At 40.5% G+C, this 17,646-nt stretch overlaps 1 protein-coding gene across 1 annotated transcript in view; it reads left to right on the top strand.

Annotated features, from left to right (window-relative positions):
* The window catches only part of LOC308116141 (capping protein, Arp2/3 and myosin-I linker protein 3-like), a gene marked incomplete at its 5' end in the record, with an annotated part of 30,029 nt that extends 25,664 nt beyond the window's left edge, over positions 1-4,365 (top strand). Inside the window, 8 exons of the mRNA XM_080474158.1 lie at positions 156-329; positions 871-1,069; positions 1,165-1,927; positions 2,054-2,160; positions 2,266-2,392; positions 3,233-3,304; positions 3,452-3,559; positions 3,764-4,365. Coding sequence (XP_080330284.1) covers positions 156-329; positions 871-1,069; positions 1,165-1,927; positions 2,054-2,160; positions 2,266-2,392; positions 3,233-3,304; positions 3,452-3,559; positions 3,764-3,804 — 1,591 coding nt within the window. The 3' untranslated portion in view covers positions 3,805-4,365. The remainder of the gene's footprint in view (positions 1-155; positions 330-870; positions 1,070-1,164; positions 1,928-2,053; positions 2,161-2,265; positions 2,393-3,232; positions 3,305-3,451; positions 3,560-3,763) is intronic.
* Between the last annotated feature and the right edge of the window lie 13,281 nt (positions 4,366-17,646).

Here is a 17,646-nt window from a genome sequence, read left to right as displayed (position 1 = left end):
TAGAGTAGCATAGCAACACTGAAACTGCAACGGTAAAGGAGTTGACAGACAAGCAACATGAATGGCTGTAATGAATTCCACTCGAGGTGACTCACCGGACGAATGTACTGGTCCGGGCAGGGTTGATGGGGTTCAACCTCTCTTTCCTCTTTCAGTCAGCTGTCGTCTCTGCACAAAGCACATTCACTGAGGAGGAAGAAGAGGAGAAACATGCTGGCCATCTTTGGATTCCGTAAAAACCGCAACCAGACTCAGTCGAATCAGGGCCATGAGTATGAAGCAGAGGTCTACGGCGATGGATGCCATACTGTTGCGACAGCACCCACAGGGTGAGTGCTTTCATGAAAACACAAAAAGGTATGGCCTTGAACACCGAACACAACGACAATGTGATGCACACAATGCCACAAAATATCACAAAGCAATCCATATCCTTCCCTACATCGTCACACTTTCTGCTGATAGTCTCCTCTTGATTGCTGTGGGGACAATAAGTAGCATTGAACTCCAACAGAAATACTCTGTTATACTGACAAACATCACTTTAAATCTCCCTCATTTTTGTGGAGGAAATGTGAGATGGCTGCTGGCTGCCAAAGCACAGTGAGGCTGATACCACTATGTATACACAGACGTTGGTGACAGCTGGTGGCTCAGAGAGTGGATCCACCAGTCAGCCGAGTGATTAGAAACGAACATGCTGCAAGTCAAATACAGATTAGGGTAGCGGGATATGTGATTTTATTTTATTTTTTTCTTGAAACAACGCTTCTATGAAAGCCTTTGTTCTGCAACTTTGTTACATTTTATCCACGATTTTGTATTTTCAATGTTTCAGATTATCAACGTATAATTTTCTTCAACTTTTAGGACAGCGATGGAGAATGTGTACACACTCCTCCAGCCTCCAGTGTCTTCTGCCAGAGCCGGATCGCCCAGCGAAGGGGGCGATGGAAAAACAAACAGTCACCAGGTGAAAAATACTCTTGTTCTGAGTCCGCCACCAGTGTCAGGCATCCCTCACCCGGGCATGGGAGGAAGTAAATACCCCTTCTATTCTCCAAGAGAGGTACAGTCCAAGTGCTCCACTATTGATATTGATCTCATTAAAAGTTTCCAAATTTATCAGCCTCTGTGTGATTTTCTTTTTGTGTGCTGTGCCAGATATCTGAGGTGGATCCTGTGTTTGAACAACCAGAGGAGACGGACAAGTACTGGGCGGACGACAAACAGAGGGCGACAGAGGTGCTGCAAGCAGACAAGCAGTGGATTATGGAGGGAAAGCAAAGTGAGCAGCACATGGAGAGACAACGATGTGACGACAGGCTGCAGGAAAGAACTTTTGGAGAGCCGAGAACAGTGGAGAAACAGGGAGACAGGCACTGGACCGAGAGCAGACATCCAGACAGACACCTGGACAGACAGTGGACTGTTGACAGACAGACACAGCGTCAGATCGACAGAAAAATTGAAAGACAGTGGATGGGCGGCAGACAGATAGACAGGTCGTGGTCGGAGAACAGGTCGATGGACGTGCAGGTGGACAATCAGTGGACAGACAGCAGACATTTGGGGAAAAAGCCAGATAGACGGATCCAGGCGCTCTATTTGGCCCAAAGGCCACTGCCTCCATACCCGTCGGACAGAACACCTTCACCAAAGCAGGAAACCGACCCTCTAAAAAGCCCAGAGGTAACAGTTGCACAGTTTCAACCACCGGAGATGCTTGGAGACAGACACACGAGTCCCGATTCAGGAGGAGGTTTCACAGAAGGGTGGAAGATGAGCGGAGGAGTAGGAGGTGGTTTATCTACTAATCGAGCGGCTCCATGCGCGTCCAAACCTGATCCACCACCACAGAGCAGTAAGCCCAACCTGTCCAAGCTCAGACCCAGACATCGACTCGAGAGCTCGGACGCTCTACCAGGTACTAACATGGGCCGACCATGTTAACGTGCTGTCAATACAAAAGCCAATCTTGGCTCACAGAGAGCTTTCTAGTGCAACCTTTGCCTCAAGCCCAGATGTCAATCCGTTTTCCTTTGATCTGCAGGCACCGAAGAAGAAGGTGATACGGAGAGGGATCACGGAAAGACAGAAAGAAAAGAGAAGGACAAAAGACGAGATTCCGAGGGTCAGCCGCCTCCGATTCCCGAAAAGGTTTGACATTCACAACAATTCTTACCTTAACATAGCTCTGTGTATGAGTGAATGTAAAGTACATTTCCTAATGGCTAAAGCTGTCGCATTCTGATCCAATTGCAGCCAAAGACCACCTCGTATGTCACTTTTCCAAAAGAATCCACCAATGACAGGAACCTACCCCCTCCTCCGGTGCCACCTCCGGTTATGAAGCCAGCGCACGGGCTGCCAGACAGAGCAGCCAGCCAAGGTACCTGCAATGCAAACACAACCAAATACAACACAAAAGCTTTTACTGTAGAAAAGTCCACACAGTGATAAATCCCTCAAAGGGAATGTATCCTTGAATTTGTTATATTTATATCCCAAATCTGAACCCTCCGCTCAACATTTGATCAATTTAATGATGCAGTGAATGCAGTGTTTGTACTATCATAGAATGAAATGGCAATTTCATTGGGGTATACTGACTGTTACAAATAGTAGGATGTGAGAAAATCTATAATCATTAGTGGAAAGAGCAGAAGAAGCCACCAGAGGCCTTTTAATGCCTCAAGCAGGAAAATTTATTGGTACACTTGATTAGACAGGGAGCGGTGGGACAGTCGGTATAGCTGATCACTGCACTTGTCATCCAACTTTGATCGGCCGGTCGCTCAGTTATTGCCATTTGTAATTAATGTTCACGTACGGCCAGTTGTACTTCATGGATGAGAGGGAACATAAAGATGTTCATAGAAGGACGAGAGAATGAGAAAAGAATGGACAATTTGACGTGACTGAGGCCTGTGTGGTGGCTTGGCACTCCCTACAGCTAGAAGACGCTTCCTCCCACAGTCCAACGGCCTGCTTGTTATGCTAATTGGTGACTCTAAATTGCCAATAAGTGGGAGTGTGTGTGTGGGATAGTGTGTTTGTGTAATTATATGTTTCTCTGTGTTAACCCTGTGATGGACGCTGACCTGGCCAGGATGCACCATGTCCTTTTCTACTAAAAGCTCCACAGGCATCATTCAGATACCTGCAACGCTAAATTAAGAACATTGATTTATGTCAGATATTTTTTCCTACTTCATCTTTAATTGTTCAGGTGAAGAAGGACTGAGACTTCAAGCACCAGTGAAACCACAAAGGAACAGAAAGGCAATGTCCTGTGACGCAGGTAGAGTTTGTTTACTGTTTGATATTTACTGAAACGGGCTGTTTCACTGTAAAACATTTGTGAATGGACCGTGTGTTTTGTTGATCTGTTTGTAATGCGTCCGTATCTAACTGTGACTTTGTGTTTTCCTGTTCTCACTGAACTCAGGCACTGACAGGGAAAGCCCAAATAACGTTGAGAAGCCCCCAAATCGCAAACCCCCCGTGAAAAAACCTAGACTACCCCAAAACAGAAATAAGTCTCTGGACGTGTCTGGTACATGTCTACGTTTTTATTTGTGTGTGTGTGTGTGTGTGTGTGTGTGTGTGTGTGTGTGTGTGTGTGTGTGTGTGTGTGTGTGTGTGTGTGTGTGTGTGTGTGTAACAGCATTTACAAAGTCAGTGTGCTATGATAAATATAAAATTATAGCAACTTTCCCATTTAAATATCTTCTGGTCACGCCCCTGTTCCACTTTGCAGACAGCTTCAACTCGGCACCTGACAACAGTGAGCTGTTGTGATGTCCGGGAAATTTTCACCCGTCCTGCCACCGGAGACCAAGAGCGCAAAAGGGGGAGGGATAAACTTCAAGCGGCGCTACATGACGGACATCATAAAGCATCGGTCACTCGCTTCTGTTGGAAACGATCTTGTCATCACTTTTATTCCTTTTTACCCGAATTGACTTTCTTGTCTTTGCTTTCCTTCCACCTGCTCAACTCCTTTTGTGGCTGCGGTATTTTAACAGTATTTGCTACTTTTAGAAAACCCAAACGATCTTTGTCGTGTGTCGGTGGATGGCAGGCAGACTGCGTGAGCGTCGTGGCTTCACTTACAACAGATGATTTAAAAAAAAAAAAATGTCTTTATTAGAATGTGATTTCTTCAAATCTGCAATGCATTTCTGGCTGCTGATACAGTTGATGGCCTTGGTTGACACTTGAAAATGAGTTGCTTCGTATCAAATAAAACTTGATGATTTATAACTAGTTTTGCTTTCAGAAACTGAAAGGTAATATATTTTATAGAACAAAGTAAATATTATGTATGAGCACCCTCACTGTATGAATAAAACACAAGTGAAAAAAACACTGTGACTTATGGTGGCTGTTATATTTTCTGATTAACCCGGACACGTTTCTTACCTATACATCCTCGTTTTACCACATTGAGCAACATACTGTTACTTTTTAATTTGTGCAGATATTCTGTATAGATGCATTGTACAGGCGAAAGTGGCCACACGATGATTAGTTTATCAAACTGCTGGTTGTTTGAGAAGTAGCTGGACTGGAGAATAGAGATAGAGCTGAAACTGCCTTTAATATCTTACATCAGAAGCATCTTAAAACAACTGTGAAGTCACACAGTCTTTGCTTGAAGTTTTACAAAGCTGGTGTGCTGAGCAGTGTTGTAATTAAAGCATTATAAAGTCGTCTTACTTGCCTTAGTTACTAAAACTTTACTTACTGATTACTTAAGGTATTGTTGGCATCTGACTCGTCACTTCTGCCATACATGAAAACAGCTGTCGAGCTGCAGAGCCGCTGTCTTTCCCCGCCCTGTCCCCTGAGAAAACTGTTCGCTTCAGCATGAGCTGAACCTACTGTGGTGACACAAGAGCAGTCTTGTTACTATCTCACAAAGTTCCTGTTTAGACTCGTTAACTCTGCACTAGCTTAGTGCTTATGGGAGCGATATGAAACACTGTAGGTGACAACTGAGAGGTTAGAGAAGCGGATTTGGGACATTCACTGGTTCAAATCCTGCAGTGGACAGGCCACCACTGTGGCACCTTGAGCAAGACCCTTGACCCCAATAAGCTGCTAGAAATAGAATGTGGAGAAATCATTTCCTCATGAGGGATCAATAGAATATACAAACAAATTCCAGAAGTCTTTATCAGAGCAGATTATAGAACATTTCTGTGTGTGTGTGTGTGTGTGTGTGTGCGTGCGTGCGCGCGTGCATAAAATTTTTAAGCATTTCCAAAATTTTGATTGTGGTAATTGTGAGGTATAATAATAAAAAATATTAATAATAATAATAATTATTATTATTATTATGATGATGATGATGACAATGATAATAATAATGATAATAATAATGATGATAATAATAATAATATTAGATTTGAGATATACCTAAGCAACTATGTGCACATTATATGAGACACCTTATTGAGGGTGTAAAATGACTTTCCCAAACAAGTATTTGATTGGTATTTTCAGTGAGTAGTACACTGACTTAATTTTTTTTCCATTTCAATTTTTTTTATTGAATTTTGCTATAACAATAACATAAACGAAACAAAACAAACACACTCAAATAATAAAGACCAGGCTAATGGTACACTGTTACACAGACAAACTAGCCCCTCGGGGTCCTAGTATTGATGAGACATGGCAAAATAACAAAACAAAAAGCACAATATGCAATAGATAGGTGTCCTCTTCTGTATTTCCTTTAAGACTATTCATCAAAAGGCTGCAGTCTTAATCATCATATTTGTCCATTATTTCATGTTAAGAGGTCTAGCAGTTTTCCACTGTCTATAAATAATTCTGGAAGCAGTAATCAGTCCGCTGATAGTAACATAAAAGTCAGCGTTTGATGTATCTGCTATTTGAGATCTATCTCCCAGCAGACTTCATTATTTTAGAAGACACTGGTGCTGATAAGTCCAAAGATATGAATGTTCATTTCACTTTATCTCTGCTGCCCCCAAGTGTTCAGAAATATGTTACGACAGTTTGACAAAATGATGAACGTTTCAAATGCAAATACCTGAAAATGATGACTCATTATGAGTGAAATTATCTGTAATTATCGAAAGCAACTTCAGCTTCCGCCCTAGTCATCCTGCCTGCCTGCTCTGATTTCCATGATCACAGGTGGAGGCTGAATTTACCTCCTGGTTTGAAAAATGCCCCTATGGTTGGCATGGCAACCACACACACTCATACACACACATATTCACAGTCGACGAATGTGAAACAGCAGGGGGCGACTGATCCCTGTAAATGAGGCAACCACTGGGCTTCAGAACATCACACACACACACTCATACACACACACACACACACACACACACACACACACACACACACACACACACGAGGCAGTCGTGAAGGTTGTCATTAGCAACAGTACTGTGACCCCCCCCCCCCCCCCCCCCCAAAAAAAAGATGCTGTAATGAGTCTTATGCGAGTTTGAATACCGACTCACAGTGAGAAGATCTTTTATTGTTTTGCAGTTTGCTGAAATGGAGATAAAGAGGCTGTTGTTTTTTTTTCCTTCTTCTCCTACTGAATCAGTGATTTTTAATGAGCAAACTGCCACTAGGGAAATGCAAAAGAGGCTTTTTATTTGACTCAGACTAATTGTTCTGTTCATTAAATGTTACACATGTATATTTTGGCACAATTTACACTCGAGCTCTCACTTTCTCCCCAGATGTTTGTGTGCTGCCTGGAAGCCCTAAATGCATGAATGTAAATGGATGGAGTTAATCATGTAGTGAAGATAATTATGTTAATGAGACAGCATCGTTCATCAGATAAAAGCTGATTTTAAATCTCTTTCCTGCATTGACTCATCCCTAACCCTGTCACTCTGCTCTAGCTGAGCAACGAGCAGGTCTCTCCTGGAGCAATTTAACATCCCAAATGTTGATTTATGGGGAGATTACAGGCAGTGTATTGGCAGCCCATGCAACAGTGACTTCATAACAGTGCAGTGAAATATCACCCTGCTGTTGGCTTGAACTTTTACACCCACTCTACCTTGACTCTCATGTGGAATCTAGAGAGTAATAATAAGAATCCCCAATATCAATGTTTCCACCGTTGCTGAGGATCTCTGAAGAGAAAGCAGAGTTGAGAGGTGAGGCAGAAAAGAAAGATGTCACCAAGAAGGAGTTACTTAAGTGTCTTTATGTGGTTAATATCTGCATCATCTTCAGTTAAAAAAGTACCCACAAGAGGATCACTCATCCATGCTGGCTCCTTAAAGACCTCATACATGAAAAACACATTTCGCTGGTTTTTATCTTGTGTCTATGAGCTAATTGTTATTTTTATCCTTGCCAATTAATTGTCAGAATTGTTTAGTGTTGTTCAAACTGAAAACGCCTTTCCTGCTTCTCAAATGGGTGTCAAATGTCTGATGAGTCATCCTGCACTCGGGGATGTTCACCGACTCTCATCCAATAGAAATAAATCTGAATTCTTGAAGTCTGCTGTGTTTTCTCTTCACCAACCGCAGCGCCACCGAGAAAAAACAGGTCCAACTGGCACAAGTGTGTAGCGCACACTTCAGGATGGGTGCTACAACATGTCAGTCGAACCTGGAACACTCCCCTCTCTACTTTGAAGTGTTTTAAACATTTAAAAAATATATAAATATGTGACTCGCCACTCGGACAGCGTTTCACAGGGTCTGTCAGCACATTGCCTGGCCGTTATCGTGGCTGTACAGCACAGTATTCTTCACAGCTGATACGAAGACACATCACATCATACAAGAGGCACCCGAACACATCCTACTCCTCTCATCATTCTTCGCCTTGTTACCAAGCAACATGATCACATAAAGGCCGAGGGAAGAGAGGAGCCAGAGCGAGAACATGTGTGGGTAGAGAAAAAAGATGTGCGAGAATAAAAAAAGATGCAGGCGGTCCAAAGAAATGTACACGATCGGCCTTGCACTCCCCTGGAAATCCAAATACCGCACGCTTCCTTCCGGGTTGAGGAGGGATTGAGATTATGACGAAAAGACTGGCGTATTCAGTATTCCTCTTGAAAGGGCACAATAAAACTTGAAATTCCTCAACTCCTACATACAGTGAATTGCCTGACATTGTTGAATCAGCCTCCCGGAGCGGGGAGATTCAAAGTCATCCTCCACGCTGTCGGAAGGCACTTACGCGGGGAGTGACTCATGAAAGCAGACAATGACAAGATGCAGTGTTATTTAATGTAATTACAAGCATGTCTACAAAAGGTCATATGTGAGCTGTTCGACTAGGTTGTCATGGGAACTGTCCTCCTAATGGGGAACAGGGGCCGCTGCCTTTGAAGTCACCTTATGGCCCGGCAACCTTGTTTGTTAGCTGGAGCGGCTCAAACGGCGTCAGTCCCCGGTCAGTGGACGCTAATAAGCATGTACACAACCTGCACAGCTACTGCTAATCAGGATTAGACACTTCTATTATGTAATTAAACATAGAAGGAAACATGGGCCCTCGTGAACTTCAAAAAAAATATTATATATATATATATATATATACATATGAATAAATAAATGAAGCGATAGATTGATATTTAAAAAGTTGTCGTTTCATGCTATAAAAGTGTCATTAACAGGGGGAGTCGAAAAGACATTTTCGAATGTTGAATTCTTTTTAGGTGACGCTCACGTGTTCTCTTTGTCACCTGGGTACTGCAGGTTTCTCCCACAAATATGAAGATGTTTGCCCATTTATCTGTCACAACATCGTCCGTACAGCAGCTGTCGGTCTGTGCATTAATGACTGTGTGACTCGATGTTTTGGCCCTCTGATGGACTTTTTCAGGTCCTGGCCCTTCATCATGCGGCGACACGGGCCTCAGCTGCCTGGTCAGAATGAATCAGGCACAGAGGAATGGATAGAAGTACTATTTTTATTTTATTTGTGGCTTTTATGATAATACTTGACATGCAGCAGTACTTTTTGGACTTCACGGAATACTCATTTAGACAATAGTTAATGCCCATGATTATTTTATTTATACAAATTGTGACAAATCATATGTCTACTTGTTACTGTATAAACTCCATAAATACTATATTAATGCTTCCAGATGTGAACAGCTTTGTAGTTTTGTGTGTCTTTGTCGACACTGTAGGAGAAAGCACTGCGAGCACGAGTTTCAATTGGACTGATGCTTAACTTGAACTCCAGTATCTGCAAAGTGTTTGTGGCGTTAAGAATGACAGTAAGAATATCCTAATCCTTCCAGAGGGTGATAGAGGGGAGAGAGGAATCAGAGCGGCTACGTGTGCGAGGAAGGGAGGGAGGGGCAGCGAGGGGGAATGAATTAACAGATTTAGTGTCATCTCTCAGTCTGGGAGGGGAGCCAAAGTATCGACCACCTTAATCCGTTCATCCCTCTCTTCCTCCTCCTCCTCCTCCTCCTCCCCCTCCCGCCCTTCCCACCCAAACCACCACCGTCCCTGTCTGCTGCCTCCCCCGATTTCCACCTCTGTTCATCTGTGTGTTGTTTTTTGAGATTAAAGTTGTCTAATACGCTATGTTTGTTTGTAGGTTCAGTGTTGTTGAGAGGTGGTGCTTGGGTCACTTTTAGGCCATCTGTCTAGATTTGGTCGAGATTGAATATTCCAGGCAACATGTTTGCTGCGACTGTTGCACACAAGTGACCCGTAGAAGAAGTAAGTGCAAAAGCAGCATAAGAATTCACTGGTGGATTGTTCACGCAACACAAAAGAACCAATTGCAGCGTCGTTTGTCATTCGTCTGAATGATCAGCGCTTTTAGTACAAACTCAATCTGGAAGTTTGCAGCTAAACATCTGCAAAAATCCAAGTGATCCACCTTCGTATCAATAAGAACAACATGATCATCATACATTAAGTGTTTCTATTGATCTGATGGGGAGATTGATGATTGAGGACGGGTGGGTGAAGTAATAGCTGCGGTACTGACAGCTTATGTGTTACATTACAGACGGTTTATCTAGGCACGGGTATCTGTTAATCTGACACTAGTTTCAGGGGGAGAATCAGTGTTAATCCCATGACTAGCCTGATAAGTCCACTCACAATGAGACCCCACGTGTGGACAACATGAGTAAACACACACACACACACACACACACACACACACACACACACACACACACACACACACACACACACACACACACACACACACACACACACACACACACACACACACACACACGCGCACCATAGTAGACACAAACAAAATAGTCATGACTAAGATGGTCTGGCTTAAAAATCAATAAAAGACAGTAAATAGCTTAGGAGGTATGAAATGTGTAATCTTGGAGGTACACAAGCTCAAAGTCAGACTTAAACGGCCAATTTAAAGCTCAACAGTTGAAGTGATGGATTAGAAGCCTGTTACAAAAACCACAGAGATTAAAGCTGCCGGGGGAAGGAAGTTAGACGATAAACAATCTTGCTGGGGGAGGAATGACGAGAGAATATTTTACCAAACTGGGTTTTGCAAACGAGAATGAGGCAGTGTGGGTTTGAATGTAATTGATTATAATGAATGCTTCACAGCATGCCACATTTGTTTTTTGTTTTTGATTAAAGTGTGTTAGCATTCAGATGGAAGGGAAAGAAATCACACAGCCGCCAGGCATCCAGCAGGTTCTACAGGGATGCTTCAAGTGAAACAAAAGGGCATCACACAGTTCTCAGAAGGACAGAAAAAAATACATTTTCAACAGTTTCTGCAAAACCCAGATCCTATTTGTTTTCCTTTTTTTTTTTTTTTTTCAAAACAAAGCCAAGATCAAAAACAGATTTTTTAGATATATTTTCTAAAAATATTAAGGGGTTTCTAATAAAAAATTCTGCATATCAAAAATAATGCAATATTTATATAATTTTAATTAAGCTTATAAAGCACTCTTCCACCTATTGAACAGTCCCCGGAGCACTTTACATTGTCAGTCACAGTCACACACCACTGGAGGCGGCTGGCTGCCATGCAAGGCGCTCAGTCCATCCAATGGGAGCAATTTCAGGTTCAACGTCTTGCTCAAGGACACTTCGGCGTGTTTATAGATAGGGATTCAAACCTGCAACCTTCCAATTGAGAGGTGACCCGCTCTACCAACAGAGCCACAGCGTTGTTACTCTACAGTTATTCATAATTAAGAAATTAGCTCAATTATTAGTTTAGTCTTTCTTTGAAGTTTAGTTATGTAATAAGCATTAATTAGACAAACTGTAAGTGCTGAATTGCTTGATTGATTTATTAGAAACCGAAGTGGTTTGTTTTTATTGCAGAAGCTGCACTGTCTGCAACCTGAACATTCAAATAATCCACGGAAATTTGAACCTGAAAAGAAATATATTGTAACGTAATGGCATGAGAATGAAATGATATGAGCTGTTGGTCTGAACAACCATGACTCTGCTGAGCTAATTCGCTGACTAAGTTGCCACCAACAACTAAGACTAACAGGCTAACATCTCTCAATTAATCAACCTAAGGACTGAGGCACATTGTAATGCAACAGCTTTAACACAATCTGTCAAAGAGCATAAAAACTCTCATTTCACAGCTTCTGTTGACCTTGTAACAGATGTCAGTTCACATCGTGGCTCAGGAGGGTAGAAAAACACAAAAAAAGACAAAAGCGCTGATTAATCAAAAGTTTATATGCAAGAAATAGATAGATAAATGTGATTAGTTTAGGTCAACACAAACACCACATGTATTGGAAACGGCTACTGTAGATGTCCTATCCATAAAAACATATAATCTGACGCGTCACAATACTGTACTGGTCAAACAGTCTGGACATCACGAGAAAAGGTCGATCAAACTCCCACTTGGCTGTTAAACGTTATCGTTTTTTAAATATCTTTATTTCATGCATACAAATACAGGAAGTTTATATCTGAACCAACAATATCACAGTAGGTATTCCCGTTAATATTGTTAAAAACAAAAACATCTGCTTTGAAAGCAAATTACTTCCATTATATAAAAGTATAACCCGTCTTTATAACTGGGTTTTCAAACTGAAATTTATTACTGATTTCATGTTTGGAGTGGACCAAAGCAACACAATTGATAAAAGAAGACACTTGTTTTTAGACATTGTTTTGAAAAGTGTGAACCAGTACTGTCAACATTATTCATAATTCTCAATACATCTAAATTTTCATGATTGAAATAATTCTGCCAAATGAATTATTGTCGCATTAAAGTGAATTAAACAAACTCCTGAAATCCTCCTCTTGGCCTAAAGGCATAGTTATGAGCACCTGTCACATATCTCGCCAAATCAGTGTGTGTGTGTGTGTGTGTGTCTGTGTGTGTGAGAAGAGTGAAGAAGACAGGGGGAGGGGGAGGAGGGAGCGAATGGGCCTCTTACGAGGTGAGATGTGTAAGCCTGCTGCTTGTTGCAGAGTTAGGTGGGATTAGGACATGTATCTGTGGGATAAGGCCGAGTTAGTGGGACCCTACAGGCCTCCAACTCACACCATCTGTCCGAACAGGCCCGGCCCGTCACCGGCTCTGTCACTCTCTCATTAACCTCTGTCCGCTCTGTCTGCACTCCCTGCTTCACATCTTCTTCTTTCTGGGACGTTATTGTCAATATTTGCCCCGTTTCATCCCATAGACACTCACCAGGTCTTTAATTGTGCCTCGATCAGAGTTTCTCCCAAATCGGGAGCTTGTGTCTCCTGACCTCACTTGGCCTTTAGAGCTTCTCAGATTATAAACGCTGAAGGATATGAAACCGGGTCAACAGGGTGACAGAGGGGTCAGCTTCCCATTCGAGGGGTTTGGGACAATCATGGGAGATGCTCAAGCTTAAAGGGTCTGTTCAAGGCATCATTTCTAATACCTGGTTTAATACTGCGAGACCATGGGCATTCATTCCCCTGAGATTTCTTTTGAGAGTAGATCAACTTTTAAAAGAAAAAAAAAAACTGATATGTTCAATAATTGTAAATTTATTTTGCTGGAATAACAAGAATGTCACATTTGTGAAAGTCAGTGCAGAAGTTAGCACCACTTTGGTTGTCTTGACAATAAGCCAAAGTTTGTTTTGTTTTGTTTTTGTACATTGTCGTTTGTTTGTTTTGTTTGTTTGTTTTACATTTCTGTACCTATAACCAGAACAAAAAATTAAACAGAAAGAACCCCACCTGCGTGGAAGATCACTGAAGAGTGTCTACGTCATCATGTAACAAAGACTTTAAACTCCTCCAACCAATCTGCACATTTGTTTAAGAAACTTTAAACTTTTGCCAACTCGGTCCATGAATATTTCACCAACATGTTTATGTGTTTATGTTTTATTTCACGTCTTCACAAAACTTTCCAGATACTTCTAAGGATTTTTTTCCCCGCATTTAAAGTTATCTCCTCCCTTAAAAACCTTTTAAAGTACACATAAAAACCCAAAATAATATATTTAAATAAACTTTATTTGTTGTTGTTGTTGTTGTTGTTGTTGTTGCTGCTGCTGTCGTGGTTGTTGTTGTTGTTGTTGTTGTTGTTGTTGTTGTTGTTGTTGTTGTTGTTGTTGTTGTTGTTGTTGTTGTTGTTGTTGTTGTTGTTGTTGTTGTTGTTGTTGTTGTTGTCATGCCTGAATGGCTCACTGTGATGATGGGGAGGACTTTGTATCGGCCCTTTTTCTTCTTTTTTTTCTTGCATAAAACCTTTGCAATAAAACTTTTCTTTGAAACCCACCTCTCCCAACTCTCTTTTAATACAGCATGAACTGTTGGAATTCTCAACGCTCATAAATTAAATCATTTAAGTTTTCTAAGTGCTAAAAATGCCAACCTGCTTTCAGTTTATCTGAATGAAGCTACACCTGGCAGTCAATTAGTTAAGTGTAGTAAAGTAGTAATACCACAAACCTTAAAACATGTGAAGAGTCACGTGAGGCCCGAGCGTGAAATATTAGCATAAACAAAACAATGATAATCGGATTTAAGGAATCAGATAGTCAAAGTGCAGTTGTGAAGCCAAATCAACATGATACACCTTCATTTTTTGGAGCCACAATAAAAAAAAACAAAAAACTTTGTTTTAACCATTGTGTAGTGACTTCCTCCTGCTTTTTGCACGCAATTATCAGATGCTGGTTGGTCACCCAGTGGTCAGAAACACTCGCCACTAAGAAAAGCCACAAAATAAATCAAAGGAGCACACGGTGTGTTTGAGTGAATCAGGCTGTCGACAACAATACAGATCAATAAGCTGTTGGAGAAACACTGCGCACGATCAATACAAGCACTACTATTACTTTCACCCATTATTGTAATCACAGTGGTGGCTCCTTAAAAGTGGCTGATTGCTTAAACACCCCTCTGGTGATGAGACTGCAGCAGTGATCAGTGGGTTTCTGCCGGCTGTAATTGGAGCCACCTGAATGTGAGGTGCACTGAGATGCTGCAGGGCAACTGTGTGCAGGGCTGCAGATGCAGGAGGACTGTGTTTGCCATGAAGTATGAGGTAAGTTCCTCTGTGTCTCTCCCTCTCTTTGTCCCCTCACCCTCACGGGAGGCCCTGTTGGTTTAGCTGCTAAGCTTTCCCCGGAAACACAAATGATGGGCAGATAGAGAGGTTAAAATAGAGAACAGAGGGAAACAGAGAAGCAAAGGCAAAAACTGTTGTTGCATGTTTTGTTGTTTAACCAAGTCTACAGAGCAGCTTTAGATTTCATGCAAAACATTAATCTGTCTTGTTAAAGAGGCTTTTTGTGTGTGTGTGTGTGTGTGTGTGTGTGTGTGTGTGTGTGTGTGTGTGTGTGTGTGTGTGTGTGTGTGTGTGTGTGTGTGTGTGTGTGTGTGTGTGTGTGTGTGTGTGTGTGTGTGTGTGTGTGTGTGTGTGTGTGGTGAGACATATACCCAAACTTGTGTTTCTGAGTCTTGTGTTCTTTCCATGAGTCAGCATGTCTGCTTGCCTTGAAGGTTTTGTTTACTGCTCAAATCAGATTTGTGAAGGCACTATTAACTCTCTGATTCCTTAACGAGACACTATTAAGACACAGAGAGGCTCCGGATTAACAAGTTTAGCTTTTAAGGAGCACTGAGAAACGCTTGTTGTGCATTTCTCTGCTTGGTGGACTTAAATGGGTTGGAAAAAAAAACAATTGGAGGATTTTGAGCCTAACTATGACAGACACAGTGGACACACAGGAGGTGGAAATGTTTATAGGAAACTAATAGGAACGTTCTGGTCAGTAAATAAATTGCTGGAAGTCGAGCAGCAGAAAAATAGATATTTGTTAACAATAAGTGCTGAATAATAAGGCCATCAGAATAAAGGACAAACTATAAGAACAACTAGACTCTGGTCTAATATTTGCATTATTATTATTATCTTAAAAGGGGACAATGAATAAAAATGCACTGACGATAGAACATTTATTCCAGCTTTCAAAGTAAACAGCATGTAAATAAATTGAACTTTGCAACACATATTTTTCCATTATGATCCACTCTGGATTGTTATTTTCATTTTTGTTGTTTCCTTCATGAGGCAGAACAAATATTTAGGACTTTCAAAAAATACAGCTTTCACAATATAGAATATAATTAAAAATTCAATTTATTTGTCAAATTATTTCTACACTCCTGACATATAAACGGAACGATACAGGTTTTTTTGCTTGTTTAGGATAATGACAAATTAAAAATCTTTATAGAGACACGCAGTATTTGACTTTCTTTATTGATTGATATATGCAAATGATAAAGACTCAAATAAAATCCCTTGAAATATTTCAGTTTATATATGTAATAAATCTAAAACAGCATAATGAGCAACACAATAACACCTTGAAGTTTTAAAAAAATTATTAGAAAAATTTACTTTTTCATTGTTTGTTTTTTGGTTTAATTGGGATTTTTTTTTTTTCCAAGACTACAAACATTTTGTGTTCAAATCCTGTTCAGATTATGAAATTATATCATTATACAAATAAAAAAAAAAAATTGTGTTGTCACTTGATCACATTTTTCAACCCATCTGGCTGGTTTATGACAATATTCCTGATTCATATTTCATAAATAATCTCATTTGCACACAAAATACAAATTTCTGATTTATGAAGTGACTGATTACATACTGCTTAATCTACTGTATGTGGAGGTAAATGTACCATTTTCCTCTCAAAAATGTTGCGCAATAGATGCAAACTACTGTCTTATTAAAGTAAAAAGTACTTGAAAAATCTGCTAAAAGAAGAGATCTGGGTATTTGAACAAGACTAAATACAAGTTATGTATTCTCATTTTGCAGGTTTATGAATGTGGACATGTGACGGGCACCAACAAGCATAAGAACCAAAGGTCCCAGTTTCTGGTGGATCTATTTCTAAATGAATTCTGGTAAGGGATAAAGGAATTACACAGCTTTGCATGATGTGTGATTCTCCCCCAGAAATGGAGTGACGTACGAAACAGTTGTAGATTTGTTTGTATTTACTGGTTATTTCTTTGTTTTGTTTCCGCTAACACAAATAATGCACCGCAAAGTGCTTCTTGCAAGTCGACGAAACACTTTTCCTGCACAATTCTTTTTTTTTTTTTTTCCTAGTTAATGCATCTCTGCATCACTGCAGGCTTCACGCCTTTGACTAGTTTGCATTTATTTTTCATATTTCTGTTTAATGGGGCCCCCTGACAAAGTCAAGCAGCCATGTAAGCCTGAGTAAGCCATTGTTGGTGTCTGCAGTGCATTTTGAAAACCTGAAAAAACCTTCCTGCACAAAAAAAAAAGATCACACAGTTAAAGCGCTTGGCTCACTATCATGACAATAATGGGTTATTTTTCACATATGGAATAGTCCATATTCACAAACTCGTTTGACATAACTTAAATAATGTGACTAATATGGTATTTAGATTTTTTTAAATCCTTCTCATCTGATTTGAAATGTGAAATTAGTTCAATGTAAAATAAAAGTCAGCATCAAAATCCTATAGTTTTATTTTTTAATGCTTTATTCTCATCCAAAATAAGTTACCCATCAGTTTGAACACACTTTAATTCATCAGCCCCAATAGATCTCAGAACAGTCATGCTTCAGCTCAATGTTGTTGTCTTTCAGGAGCAAAGTTATAATGGATGGAAAGCCTCATCAGAAATCTCTGCTGCACACAATCCCAGCTCCACTGAGTGCACGACATGCAGCCCAGACACAAGCTCACGAAGAAAAGCCACACTAATGCTAATGCAGACGATTGAAGATTTACAATACAGAGTCATTTATAACATAAATCACTTCTGACATTTAGTGGACAAAATAATCTAGAAAATAATAGAGTTCAGACATGATTTTTTTTTTAATCATCATTGACCTTTATGTATCCAGAAATAGTTTAAAGACCAAGATGAGCAATTCCAAAATTACACACTGGGCATGGCAAATAATAAATAAATAAATACATTTCAAGTAGATGATGAATAATGAATCTCAAGTTTTGATTTAAAAGCACTAACTGAAATTAATTCAGCTTTTCAGGTTATTTTTTGGGGTTGTTTTTTTTTGCAACTCATTCTAAATGTGGACAAAAGCTCAGTTTAATTTGGGAACATGGAACAGAAAGCAACAGACACTTCATTGGG

This window comes from Lipophrys pholis (genome assembly GCF_963383615.2).
Source record: "Lipophrys pholis genome assembly, chromosome: 10".
Classification (NCBI taxonomy): domain Eukaryota; kingdom Metazoa; phylum Chordata; class Actinopteri; order Blenniiformes; family Blenniidae; genus Lipophrys; species Lipophrys pholis.
This window is presented reverse-complemented; position numbering and strand designations above follow the sequence as displayed.